The sequence below is a fragment of the Arachis duranensis genome, chromosome 9 (genome assembly GCF_000817695.3).
Source record: "Arachis duranensis cultivar V14167 chromosome 9, aradu.V14167.gnm2.J7QH, whole genome shotgun sequence".
Taxonomy (NCBI): Eukaryota; Viridiplantae; Streptophyta; class Magnoliopsida; order Fabales; family Fabaceae; genus Arachis; species Arachis duranensis.
The window spans coordinates 82927715-82941432 of NC_029780.3; the positions used below are offsets into that span (position 1 = coordinate 82927715).

At 30.3% G+C, this 13718-nt stretch overlaps 1 protein-coding gene across 4 annotated transcripts; it reads right to left on the bottom strand.

The window, feature by feature from the left end:
• Positions 1-10037: 10037 nt before the first annotated feature.
• Positions 10038-13020, bottom strand: LOC107465718 (uncharacterized). Of its 4 annotated transcripts, none has more exons than XR_008002611.1 (4): positions 12032-13020; positions 11777-11924; positions 10669-10928; positions 10038-10222 (listed from the first exon to the last, which is right to left on the bottom strand). XR_008002611.1 is itself a non-coding variant. In XM_021132114.2 (4 exons), the coding sequence occupies exons 1-3, from the start codon at positions 12794-12796 to the stop codon at positions 11895-11897; spliced, it is 522 nt and encodes a 173-aa protein (XP_020987773.1). In that variant the 5' UTR covers positions 12797-13014; the 3' UTR covers positions 10038-10222; positions 11777-11894. The 4 variants fall into 4 exon arrangements, 2 of the variants coding, with proteins under 2 accessions (XP_020987773.1, XP_020987775.1); XR_008002610.1 differs by having other exon boundaries at positions 10669-10935; XM_021132114.2 differs by lacking the exon at positions 10669-10928 and having other exon boundaries at positions 12032-12111; positions 12385-13014.
• Between the last annotated feature and the right edge of the window lie 698 nt (positions 13021-13718).

Below are 13718 nucleotides of genomic sequence, written 5' to 3' on the forward strand. Positions count from 1 at the left end.
AACATAAGCTGTCAAATTATAAAGGATTATTATAATCTAAGAGCCCTTAAACTAGACTTATTATAATAAGACCGTGCTAATATAGTCTCTCCAATCTTATTTATTTATACATACTACACTACAAATTAAATTATTTTTAATCCTATGATTCCAACCATACTCCGCGTGGGTTTTTCTTTAATAATATCTCGGGATTATTTAATTTTGTTGTTCATTTCTTTAATGCAACATAAAAATATGTCTTGTATTAAAATTTATTTTGATTTGAAATATTTTATACTTTTTAAAATAAAGAAATAAAAATAATGAATCTTTTTCTTTTAAATCATGTTTAGGAAAAATTTTTTCGCTAATTTGTCACAAATTAATTAGCGAGTGACAATGTTCTAGCAAATCAGTCACTTAGGGATTCAATCGATTAAAAGTAAAGTAGCGAGAAATATTATTGTCACTATTCTGTCGCAATTGTTTGATATACAATTAGTGAGGAACAATGTTACTAGCTAATCTGTCACAAAGACTTGAAATACATTTTGTGATGGACAATTTCCTAGCTAATTTGTCACCAAAGTTTTTATTTTTAGCGAGCAACTAGTTTCTCGCTAATTTGTCGCATAATATTGTCAAATTCAAAATTAGGATAGCGACAGGAAATAGTTGCCGCTAACTAGTCGCAATGTATAAATCATTCAGCTAGGGAAATGTTCCTTGCTAATTAGTCGCTAAAGTGGAAATACGGATATTGAGCACCTGGGACCTATGTAGCAAGAAATTTGCGACCGTTTAACAACTGACATACTTCGTTCGCTGATTAGTGGGCGAAATATATTTGTCGCTAAGTTATCGCAAGTTTAGTTTAGTGAGCGACTTGGCAACTGTAATTTCGTCGCAAAGCAAAAGCTATATCCTACCTATTTTGTAGCAAATTACTTGCTAATCTCGTTGGAAATCCGTCGCAGAGTTATAACAAATCCAAAACTAACCGAGAAAATGTTAGAAGTAAGTGGTCGCAATTGAGTCACTAATCAAAAGCTTATTTAGTGAGGAATTAGTGACTGCTTAACAACTGATAGACTTTCTCATGTTGCTACTAATTTATGAGAAAAAGCGTTAGTCCTTATTCAATCTTTATTTCATTTTGCTGTAACAATTTGAGTTTTTAGAAAATTAAATTTAATATATTTGTTAAAAATTTTATTTTAAGAAAATTATTTTACTAAAAGTAATTAAATAAAGCTTTATGATATACATATTGAATTTTAAAAATAGTTAGGAGTCAAAAGTAATTTTGATAATAATTGAAATTTAAATTAATTAAGTTTTTTTTATATTATCTTTAGTATAATTGGATATTTGGTATAATTGAAATTGATTATTTTATATAATTCGAAATCAAGTATTGGTAATGGAAAAATAATAAAGTTAAATGATTTAAATTAGATAATTGATATTTTAGATTTAAAATGTACTTTATAAAGTATAATTAATCTGTTCATTTTATAATTTAAATTAAAAATAATAATTTCAACTCAGCAATATCTATAACAATATATAATGGTAATACATAGATTTCGTGTCCAAAATTTCTTTCTAATATTACCCTTTCTAATTAATTTTCCACTTAACGTCAATTATTCAGTTTGAAAAAAACTTCCGCCAATTTCTCCCACCTTATAATCACGTTATTAGAATAACTTTGTACTTTTCATCCACATTATCCTCTTCCTTATTCTATTCTCTTCTCTCAGGTCTTCATCTACTTTTATTAATTCTTTTTTATCTCTATGTATCTTTCTCCCATTTATTAAATTAATTATGTATTGAAATACTTTTATTTTTTTGTCTCCAAAAAATTGCAAGAGAAACGACTCATAATTAAACATGCCAAAAACTCAATTACAAATTATCAATAAAACCTCTATTTTTAATGATAACTATAAGAAAAATGATTATATTTTTTAATAATTTGTGAGTGGCGTCAGGTAGTATAAAAGATGTTTATTTATGCTAAATTAGGTCACGATCAAGGAAGATTGAGAGAAGATGGAGTATACATTTTTTGTAATTATATGGTTTACATAGACAAGAAAGAATGAAGCAATTTTCTAAAGAGAAAAAAATATGCTTAATTAAATTTTGACTGAAAATAAATTTTTTTATCATTTGTGAGATTTAGAAGAGATAAAGTAAGAGAAAAAAATTAGTCTTAGTTTATATAGTTTAGTTGGAGACTTAGTTATGATTTTTTAAAGTTGAATCATAAAATCTGATTTTCTACTTTACTTTTAAATGAAGTCAGAAGTTTTGAAAAGCTATAACTAATTTCGTGGTGATCGCAATTGCTTGAGACCAAGTCTGGATTAAACTTGAGAATATGTGGAGTTGGACTGGAAAATTTAAGATCTTTTCGTTAAATACACAATTTATGGAAAACTTTTAAAGTTGAGTCATCAATTCTGTCCTGGAGCAGAAGAGTTCAAGCAGGGCAGCAATTTGTTTGTCTTGCTGCGGCTCATCTGAGTTGAGTTTTGGAGCGAAACTAATTTTATTTTAAAATTTGATTAACTTGGTTTATTTCTATAAAATTTTAGAATTTTATAAGTTAAGGATTGGGAGTTGTGAATTTTTGAAAATTGGTGATCAAAACTGAAAAGAATCAGTTTTTAGCAAAATAGGCATCAACTTCCAGTGCTTGCAACTCTTAAAATTGAACAGCGATTGAGTTGCAAGCAAGGCACACTTGTTGCCAGATAAGTTAGGAATTTCCAAACTAAATTTTAGCCTAACTGAAGTTATGTAGTAAAAGTTGTACAAATTCAAAGATTCTAAGCTCGTTGGTTTCTAAACAAATTGATGTAACATTACAAACCTTTTCCTTTTACTGTTGCATGGAAGTTAAATTTTATTTTCATTTTCAAATTACAAATTAGATTGTGCAGGATAATATTAGCTGTATAATTAATGAATCCTATGATTCGGAAAATCCTCTCACTCCAAATGAAAGTTTTTACTTGTGATAGGTGAGAAAAGTAGTGCATGTTATGGCATAAAGGCTTCAAAATCTAAGTTAAGGATTCAAGCACAACTTCAAGAGGCAATGCAAGACCGTGAGGAGCTAACAAAGGAAATAGATGTGCTCAAAGAAAAACTTGAAGAGCAATGAACACGGAAAGAGGAAGAATTAGCTCAATTGGAAGCTCAACAAGCCTTTGTGAACACTTTCATAACGCGCTTTGACAATGAAAGAAACTCGACCCTAAAAGTACTCCTAAAATTGCTTATGGTTTTAATACATTTTTCTAGATGATTCATATATTATTAGTATAGTTTAATTTGTATATGGATCTATTTATGACATTTTACTTGTGTTATGGTTGAGAAATGACTAATGTCCTATTATTTGGTTTGATAAATTCGGTTGTGTATTGGCTGAGAAATAAGTTATGAATTGGTTGTTTTTGTTGGATTCGTAGACGGTGGAAATTTCCAAGTTTTAGGGGAGGTTCTGCCAAAATTTTTCTAAACATTTTGGATAAAACTTAATGAAAAAAATTATAATTAGTGTTATATCTTGTTTCTAATTTTTTGTTTTGGTTTTTCTTATTTACAGGAGTGCTGAAATAGTGACCACATGCTACTTTGAGGGCTCAAGAATATTTTGATTTATAGATGTTAGAACTTTTAATTTTTTGTTGAACTTATGCAAAATTTATAACTTGTAGAACTAATCAATGTACTCACTAAGGTTATTTTGATTTAAAACAATTTTTGCTAAATGAGGCATGTTTGAATTATGTATGTTTTTGCATATTATATAAATATAGACTTGTTTATTAAAATAGTTAATATATTAGTTAATTTAAAAAATAATTTAGTAAATTATGCATGCAATTTGTATTCAAAAAAATTGTTACAAAATAATTATTTTGCTTTTGTAACTAAAGAAAAAAAATGTTACAAAATCAAGTTACATTTTGTAACAAAATTTTATGATAGGAAAAAATAGATTGTCACTAAAAATATCTTGAAGACCAAAATTTGTTACCACTTTTGTAACGACTTCTAGTTTTTTGTATCAGAAAAATTTATTACAAAATATCACTTTGAATTGTAACAGTTCCATTTTTTGTTACAAAAACTTTTTGTAATGGGACATACTGCAACGACCTTTTTTGTTACAAAATTCTTTTGTTTCAAAATTTTGATTTTTTGTAACAACTTTTTTTGTTACAAATATTGCTTTTTCTTGTAGTATGATATTTTATTCTGATTTTCAGTCTCAACTTTTAACGAGTATAAATAGAGAATTTATTAAATTTATACATGTAATTTTTGAGAAAATAAAATTATGAAATGATAAATTAAATTTCTGATTTATAATATTATTTAATTGATATATACCATCAATCATTTATTTTGTAATTTTTCTAGATAAATGTATTAATTTTACTATTATTATATTTTTAAAAATCTTATATGCGGTTAATTTTTGTGATAGGATTATGACACTAATGACAATATATAATAGTAATACATGAATTTAGTGTCTAAAATTTTTTTCTAATATTATCCTTTCTAATAAACTTTTCACTTAACATCAATTATTCAGTTTAAAAAACACATCCACCAATTTCTCCCACCTTATAACTTTGTACTTTTCATCCACATTATCCTCTTCCTTATTCCATTCTCTTCTCTTAGATTTTCATTTACTTTTATTAATTTTTTTTATCTTTATGTATCTTTCTCTCATTTATTAAATCAATTATGTATTGAAATACTTTTATTTTTTTGTCTCCAAAAAATTACAAGAAGAGAAACGACTCATAATTAAACATATCAAAAACTCAATTACAAATTATCAATAAAGACTCTATTTTTAATGATAACTATAAGAAAAATGATTATATGTTTTAATAATTTGTGAGTGATGTCAGGTAGTATAAAAGATGTTTATTTATGCTAGATTAGGTCACAGTCAAGGAAAATTGAAAGAAGATGGAGTATACATTTTTTGTAATATATGGTTTACATAGACAAGAAAGAATGAAGCAATTTTCTAAAGAGAAAAAAAAGTATGCTTAATTAAATTTTGACTAAATAAATTGTTTTATCATTTGTGAGATTTAGAAGATATAAAGATAAGGGAAAAAAATTAGTCTTACTTTATATAGTTTAGTATTCACTACGTACTCTATGATACTGTATTCTGATTTTCAATCTCAACTTTTAACGAGCATAAATAGAGCACTCATTACATGCATATATGTATTTTTTAGAAAATAAATTTATGAAATGATAAATTAAACTTCTGATTTATAATATTATTTAATTAATATATACCATTAATTATTTATTTTGTAATTTTTTTGGATAAATATATTTAAAAAATCCAATATCAAAGATCAAGTTGTAATAATAATCAAAGCTTTTTTTTTCTAATATATTTTTTTCTGCATAAATAACAGTTAAAAACTGTAAAAGTGTAATTTAAACTTTTTAAATGAGTAATTAAATCTAATATTTTAACTGAGAGTTTGCTTCTACTAGCATTTTTTTCTTTGTAAAAACTGTTTTTGCATTTTTTTTTAAATACAACCAAACCACAATATTTTTACAGATAATTTAATAAATTGAATATAAAATTTAGAATTATACATGAAGATAAAGAATGCTTTGAATATAATATTTTATCTTTGCTTCAAATTAAATACCGTTGAAAAAATAAATGAATAAACTTGATGACATGTCATCATGTTATGTTTTTCTATACTTTTTCATACAAGAAATTGATTATTAATGCTTAAATATTGCATTCTTTTGTGCTTAAATGGTATATTTCTTTGATCTTGTGATTTTATAAATCTTGTAAGAAATAAGTGAAAAAAAAGCAAAAAAAGCACAAAATAAGCTAAAAAAAAAAGAAAAGAAAAATTTTGGACACGCTTTGAAGATTGAGCACGGTTTGGAACCTTAGGCCACGCTTTTAAAAGCATGGCCCATGACCATGAAGTCTTGGCATATGCATTAATGCTTATGCATGCATTAATAATTAATGACCATGCTATTTCATGCATTAATGCTTATGTATGCATGCATTTAATTATTTATGCAATGCATGAACGCATTAGTATTAATTAACAAGGCCAATGCAAGCATGCACGTAATGCATTATTAATTAAAGTAAATGCATTGGCAAAAGAACAAATCATGCATTACTAAGTAATATAATGCATGCATGAAGCATATAATTATTAATGCCAATGGATGAAAGCTTACGTTAATGCATAATTGGCATTATTAATTAACAAAGCCAATGAATGCATGCATTATTAAATTTTCTTTGCCAAAGGCGTTAATAAAAGCATGCAAAGCTAATGGGATCCATGAATGAACGCTAGCATTCATTAAGCAAGGCAATGAGCGCTACGTTAATTGAAAAAAAAAGGGAAGCCTAGCGTTCACTAAAGGGAGCGCCCCGTTCACTTTAATGAACTTTTTCGGACACACATCAAGGCTCGAAGGGGGAGCTCTCAATTAAGGAAGCAGCGCTCAACAAAGGCAACACTCATCAAGGCAAGCGTTCAAATGAATGAGCGCTACGTTCAATAGTTTGAACGTTTTCGGGCCCTCATGTAAGGAAAGCAAAGCGCGCAAGGAAAGCATGTGAACGGTTCACATCTCTTAACATAGCGCTACACCAAAAGGAAACTCACAAAGGGAAGCAACCAAGGCTCGAAGAGGAAACCAAGCGCCCAAGGAATAGCGCTCACTAAAGGAGCGCGACGTTCACTAAATGAACGCAGGAGGAGGCCACATGCACACAAGGAGCACCAAATTGGCACACCACAAAAAGTAAACGCCAAGTTCACTTACCCAATGAAGTGCTCCACTGGAATAAGTGCCCTTGACCCAAGCTCCTAATCCATTTTCATTCAAATCCAAAGCAAACAAAACTCATTATCATCACTCAAAGATTATCATCACTCAAAGACATAAGAGATAGTTAGAATAGGAATTTCATTTGAATTATAATTTGTTTTTAATTTTATTTTCATTTTTCTTTTTTGTAAAAGCCTATAAAAAGGCATCTATTCCATTTTAGAGGCAAGCTAGCTCTGCTAGAGAGCAATAAGAGTATGATAGAATAGAAAGTTCTCTTTGAAACACTTTAATTTTCCTGCACTTTTACATTTCAAGTATTGCAATTCAATTTCACAGTTTTATTTTCATTGAGTTTGATTTACTCTTCTGCACTTCTACTTCTCTGCAACTTTACATTTCTGTCCATGATTCAATCTAATTTACTCTTCCTGCAAGTTTAATTTCCTGCAATTGTTCTAAGTCATGATTTCTTCCTCTGCAATTTACATTTGAGTTTGCTGTGAGCTTGATTTAATTTTCCTGCAATTTAAATTTCCTGTTACTTGTTCTCAAGATCTCTTCGATTGCTTGCTTCATTGCTTTCTTTAATTTCCAGCATCCAGTCCCCCTTTACAGTTACTGCAATTTACCTTTCTTGTCATTTAAGATTTTGCCAATTTACATTCCTTGATCTTTACGTTTCTGCTCATTTACTTTCTGCAACTTTAAATTTCTTGTCATTTACATTCTGTTCCTTCAAATTTTATCCAATTCACCAATGTTAGCTTGACTAAACTAATCAACCACTAAAGTTGCTTGATCCATCAATTCCTGTGGGATCAACCTCATTCCTGTGAGTTATTACTACTTGATGCGAACCGGTACACTTGCTGGTGAGTTTTATGTGAAAATCAAATTTCCACTCATCAAAACTTATATAATATTTATAAATAATTACTTTATAAATGTTTATCTTGATTTTGTTACACATAGTGTTCTTAAAATATTTTTGATAGAATATATTTAATTTTAAAATTATTATTTTATTCTTTAATTTTACCTAAATATCTATTATATCCAAATTCTTTTATAAAATCTATAATTTCTAATTCTAACCGATAATCAGAAACCCAAATTTTACTCAAATCCTACCCCTCGCATCTCTTCTCCTCACCACCGCACATACACATGAAAAATAAGAAAGAAAAAAAAGGGGGGAACAGAATCAGGGAAAAAGGAAAATTTAATGCTTACATTTATATTTATTATAGTATTTTTAAATTTTTAAAGTTATTTTGTCAAATATAAATGATGTTGCTTGTAAAGCTATTTTTAATTTAATTTATCAAATATAAATGCTAAAATTTTTAAAAAATCATCTTTTAAAAATTAACTTTTACAAACTACTTTAAAAAATAAAAGCTTTACCAAATTACACCTGAGTAAATTTTTCCTCCCCTTTCCCCCTAAAAACACACATTACAGAATTGTTTTTCCCTTTCCCCCCTTTGGCCATTAGAATATCAGATCAGAAAAAGATTTTCCCCTTGCCTTCGCAATTCAACTTTGAATTGTTCAAAATCCTAACCCTAACACACCTACACACTCACACTCACTCACCATCACTCACCATCACTCACCGCTGCAACCACGCCCCCTTTCACACACAAACACCCCCCAGATCCGAGAGAAAGTGTGAACCAGAGGGAGGAGAGTAGGGAGACGGAGATGATAAGGTGCTAGCGAGAGAACAGATAGTGAGAGGGGGTCACTGTCGCGAAGTAGGGAGCCCGGAGAAGAGAGAGAGATGATTCGCAGACGAGATGGAGAGAGAGGACGAAGACGCGACACAAGAGAGAATGAGGCTGTTCTAACGTGCACTGTCGTCGCTCCTAGGGTCGATTGAAGCCGCTTCCGCTGCTAGGGCTTGCTGTGCTTTTGTCCTCATTTTCAGCTTCTACGATTACTTCCTGTCCGTACTCCTAACCTCTCTTTCTCTCTCTTCAACTTTCATTTCATTCTCATTTGAATTTCAATTTTAATTTCGATTCGATGTCTCTGCAGGCAACAATATATTTTAGAAGTTGTATTGGACTAGAAGAAGGGAAGGGAAGGGTTTGAACTTTGAACTGTAATGATAAATTTAACTCACGAACACACCCTTAATGGCCCTTTGGGAAACAATTCCTATTGTAACCAATTTGAAGTCTATTAAAATAATCTGCCTACTTTTGATTCCTTTTTCTGAGATTTTTGTCTGTGGTTAAACTCTAAAGAGCACATTGAATCATGATTAATTTATTTTTCTGAGATTTTTGTCTGTGATTGAACTCTAAAGAGCACATTGAATCATGATTAATTTAACTTATAGCTAATGCTAGTGAATTGAGGATTGAACTCTAAAGAGCACATTGAATCATGATTAATTTAACTTATAGCTAATGCTAGTGAATTGAGGCAACTGGTTGGTATTTATCTTTTTGGTGTTGCATACATTACATGATTTGAGTTATAATTTTTTACTGTTTGTAAGCTTGCTGTTTGAGTTAAAATTGTCATTGATATAATTATTGGTTGGATTAACTAGAAATGTGTAAAATGCTTTTGTTTTGTTTTGTTAACATTGATCTAAGAAATCTTTGCATTATGGTTAGAATTTTGTTAGACAATATTTTTATTTTAGGTACACAAGCTTGTTGGCAGTTGCTATTGGAATTGTGCTCTTTCTTTTGGTGGATTTTTTACTGTACTAATATGTTTCTTTTAGGGGGTGTAACATCCCGCACTTTTAAAAATTTAAATATGAATAAATTGTGATTTTATCTTATTAAGTTTAAACTTTATAATTTTAGAAATTATTATTTTAGAAATAATTAAATAAATTTGGAGATAATTTTATTTTGAATCATTTAATATTCTTAAGTAATTTTATTATAATTAAATATTTTGTATAATTTTAGTAATTAAAAAAATGAGAAAAAATTGTACAATGTAACACCCTCACTACCAGAATGTCACGCTTCCGGCTGCACCACTCTGATAGAAAGAAGTATTACGACCACTTTATATACTGAATATTAAAATAAGAGCCTTTGATTCGATACTGTATCGCTGAATTCTTTTAAAACTGAAAATAAATACTTTATCTTAAAAAAAGAACAAACATGCATAAATTCACATAAAATAGACTTCTTACATAATAGCTTATAATGTAATATACATATAAAACAAACAACTCATGTCCCTCTTACAAGATTGTAATAACAGAGACGAGGGAAGAAAAAATTATCTAATCAATACAATATCATATAAACCAAAAACGCAATATAACTCTTCACTATACTCCTTCCACCGATTTCTGAAAAGGTAAAGCTGTAGGGGGTGAGAACCTAACCACACAGTCTCAACACGGAGTTTCAGAATTGTCATAAGAAGATATTTAATAAGAAAACTGTTTTCAAGCTCAGTGATTATCATTGCCTTATGAATATTGGTTATCGTTCAATACCTTTTCAAAGAAACGTCGTTTAATTTTTCAAAAATCCAAAACCTTTTCCTTTCTTATAAGAAAATCTCATTCAGAAACTAACTGCGCAATCAAACAACACAATCATTAATTCAGCACCAAAATTCATTCTCAAATGTAGCACGCCAGGACAAACACAGACAAGACAGACAAGGAAAGCACAAGTAGGTAGAAGTTACAACAAATAGTTCAAGTAGCAGTTAAGAAAGGTTTAGCAATTAGGCAAACCAAAATAAGTTCAAACCCAAGCAAAGCATACAGATGCATATGATGCATACCTGTCCTATGGTTGATGAGGCTCATCTATCGGTTATCCATCCAACCCGACAAGTTTGAATTGTCCTTAGACTGTCCTCCGACGTGCATCCCCAAGAGTCTATGCATAGCTTTTTCTCAAATAATCAATATTGCTCAATGGGGGTAACATTCCCGGGAATTTATATAGTGCCCAGTCACACTTACGTCGTAGGGTCAACAGAGTATCGAGTTTTCAACTTGGTACACGTAGTGGCAAGCCACGACACTTTATCCAGGGAACCTCGTATCTCAGATAATTCAAATTCATAAGCCATATTTCATTTCCAAATTCATAAGTTCAACATTCTCAACATCATCATCATCATTCATCAATTCATATCTCATTTTCAAATTCATTCAAAAACCATATTTCAAAGAAAATCCTCATCATCCTTCTTTCCATTCCGTTCATTAACAATCCCAATTCAAAACATAATTCTTTCTTTGATAAATAAAGTAATCTTTAACCATATAATGCTTAAAATTAAACCTTTTTAAAATAACTACTTCAAATGAAATTTCTAATTTTATAAAATTTCAGCAACATCTCCTCTAAAACTCGGATTCTGCCACCCTTTTCGGGTCCCAACAAAACCATTTCTCAAACTCCTTTCAATTCAATTTCAAAATCAGACCAATTTTAATATCTCAGACCATTTTCAATTGAAACTCATTTTTCAACAAATCAAGCTTATTTCCAATATTATAATCCTTTCCACATCTTAATTCGGTTCCAACAAAGCCAACCAACATTTACTCAAACCCTTTCCAACGGTTTCAAATCCAAGTCATTCACAAATCTCAAGCTGTTTTCCAAACCCAAAATTAACTCTAACATCAAATCATTTTCTAATCTCAAATTATACTTGATAAATATTCAAATTAAATTTTCAAATTAATCTCCCACTTACTATCTCAATTCCAACTCAATATTCAGAAATAGCCACAGTCAAGTAAGCAATCACATTCATTCAAGGCAATTCAATTCAATTCATAAGACTCCATAATCACTAAAAATACTTATTCGCTTAAATATCAATTTATAACAATTCTTAAGAATAAAAATGAGTTTAATGAAAACGTCCCTACCTCAATGTCGCAATTAAAAGAAACCAAAGGCAGAATTTTGTAGTAGGCTGGACTGCACCCTCAACATCGCAGCCTCATCATTCTACCATAAATCAGCATTGGTGGTAGCAACAAGCTACTACATAACCAGTCGTAGCTTCAACAGTCCCTGTCCCAAGGCAGCATCAACGTAAATACTTGATCTAATTGTAGCAGAAAATGGGAGCCACAAGGGAGAGGAACGAAATAGAATCAGAGTAAGGATGAGATTGTTACGGTTTTAAAATTGGGGAAATTGGGATCAGAACAATGAGGATGATGTTGGCCAAGTTGAGATATGATGGCGGCATTACCAACTACAATTACACTCACAGCAATATTGAATTTGATGAAATTAAACGCAGAAACAACTCTAGGGCAATGACACTGAACTTGAATTGGGGCAAATCAACAGCAACAGTAGCAAGATTAGAACTAGCAGTAGCAATCTCAGTTACCCCAGCAGCAACGATTCTTAAAAAAAATATCAACCATCACAACCCACGTCTGCAACAGCTTAATCCTAAAACATCAACGCCTTAAAGTTCTTAATTTACAAATAACAAGATAATAACAAGATAATAACTTACAACAATTAAGGAAAAAGAAAACGAAGCGTAGCAGTAATAGCACGGTGACTGGTGACTGCAACACCATAGGGAAGATGGCCTCCTTCCCCACTTCAGCTCGTGACTCCGGCAGCGGCGAGCTCCACAAACGGTGATGGCAGAGAGAGCAGTAGCGGCAGAAACTACTCTGCAATGCCTTCTCTCTCTCCTCGCGTTGCTCTGTCGCTCTCTCTTCGCATCGGGTTGCTCGTGGCTTGATAGCAGCTCGCGCGCAGCGCCGGTGCGATGGCAACGACTCCACGGTGGTCTGACAGCGATGGTGATAACGAGGTGTAACGAAGTTGGCGATGCACGGCGCGACGGTAGTGGCGCCGCTCCTCACTCGCACGAGCTTTCCTTGCTCCGCGACACACTCTCTTCGTTCCTCCACCATCGGCGACGACGGCGGCGCGACGAGCGGCAGTGACTCGCCGGCGCACTCTTCCCCCTTCTCCCCTCTTCTGATTCGCACCCTCTCTTCTCTTTTCTTTCTTTCTGTTGATTGTTTGCTGTTGTTATGTGTTGTGTGGGTGAGTTTGATTTTGGAAGAAAGGGGAAAGGGGTATGGCGGCTGAAGGAGATGGGAAAGTTAGGGTTAGAGTTTTGTGTTTAATTTTTAGAATTAGGATTTAATTTGGGACAAAAGTGAAATTAAGAATTTTGGGTAAATTGGGTTTGGTCAATTTTAATAAAATTAAAGTATATTATATAAATTTAAAATCTAATTTGATCTCTTAAAATTACTTTAAAATACTACTTAATTATCAATTTACTAATTAGCTTTTAATCAAGTATTCTAATTTAAAATTAGAAATAATATAATTTATTTTCTGTTTATAAAAATTAAAATATTAAATTCTAGAATCTCTATTATTTAATTAAATTGTATAAAATTCTTATTATTTTGCAACTGTTAACCTGTATAATTTAAATATAGAAAATTATTCAATAACTATAAAATTATGTAAAATTTCTAATTTAATTGTCAAAACTTGATTTAATTACTTTTAATAAAATAATTTCTAAAAATAAAGTCTTTAATGAATAAATAAATTGAAATTAACTCATAATAACATTGTTTGAGCTCTTAGAGATTAATTTATTAGGAATGATTAAATTGATTTTTATAAATACTTTGAGTTTAAGTTAATTAATGTGTATGTATAATTTTTATTATAATTAGTTGTATTGAAATTAAAATTTTGGTAATAGAGAGATTATGAAAGATTATGGCATATAATCTGAATAATTGATATTCTCGAGTTTAAAGTGTATTTTATAAAATGTGATTAGTATATTTACTTTATGATTTAAAT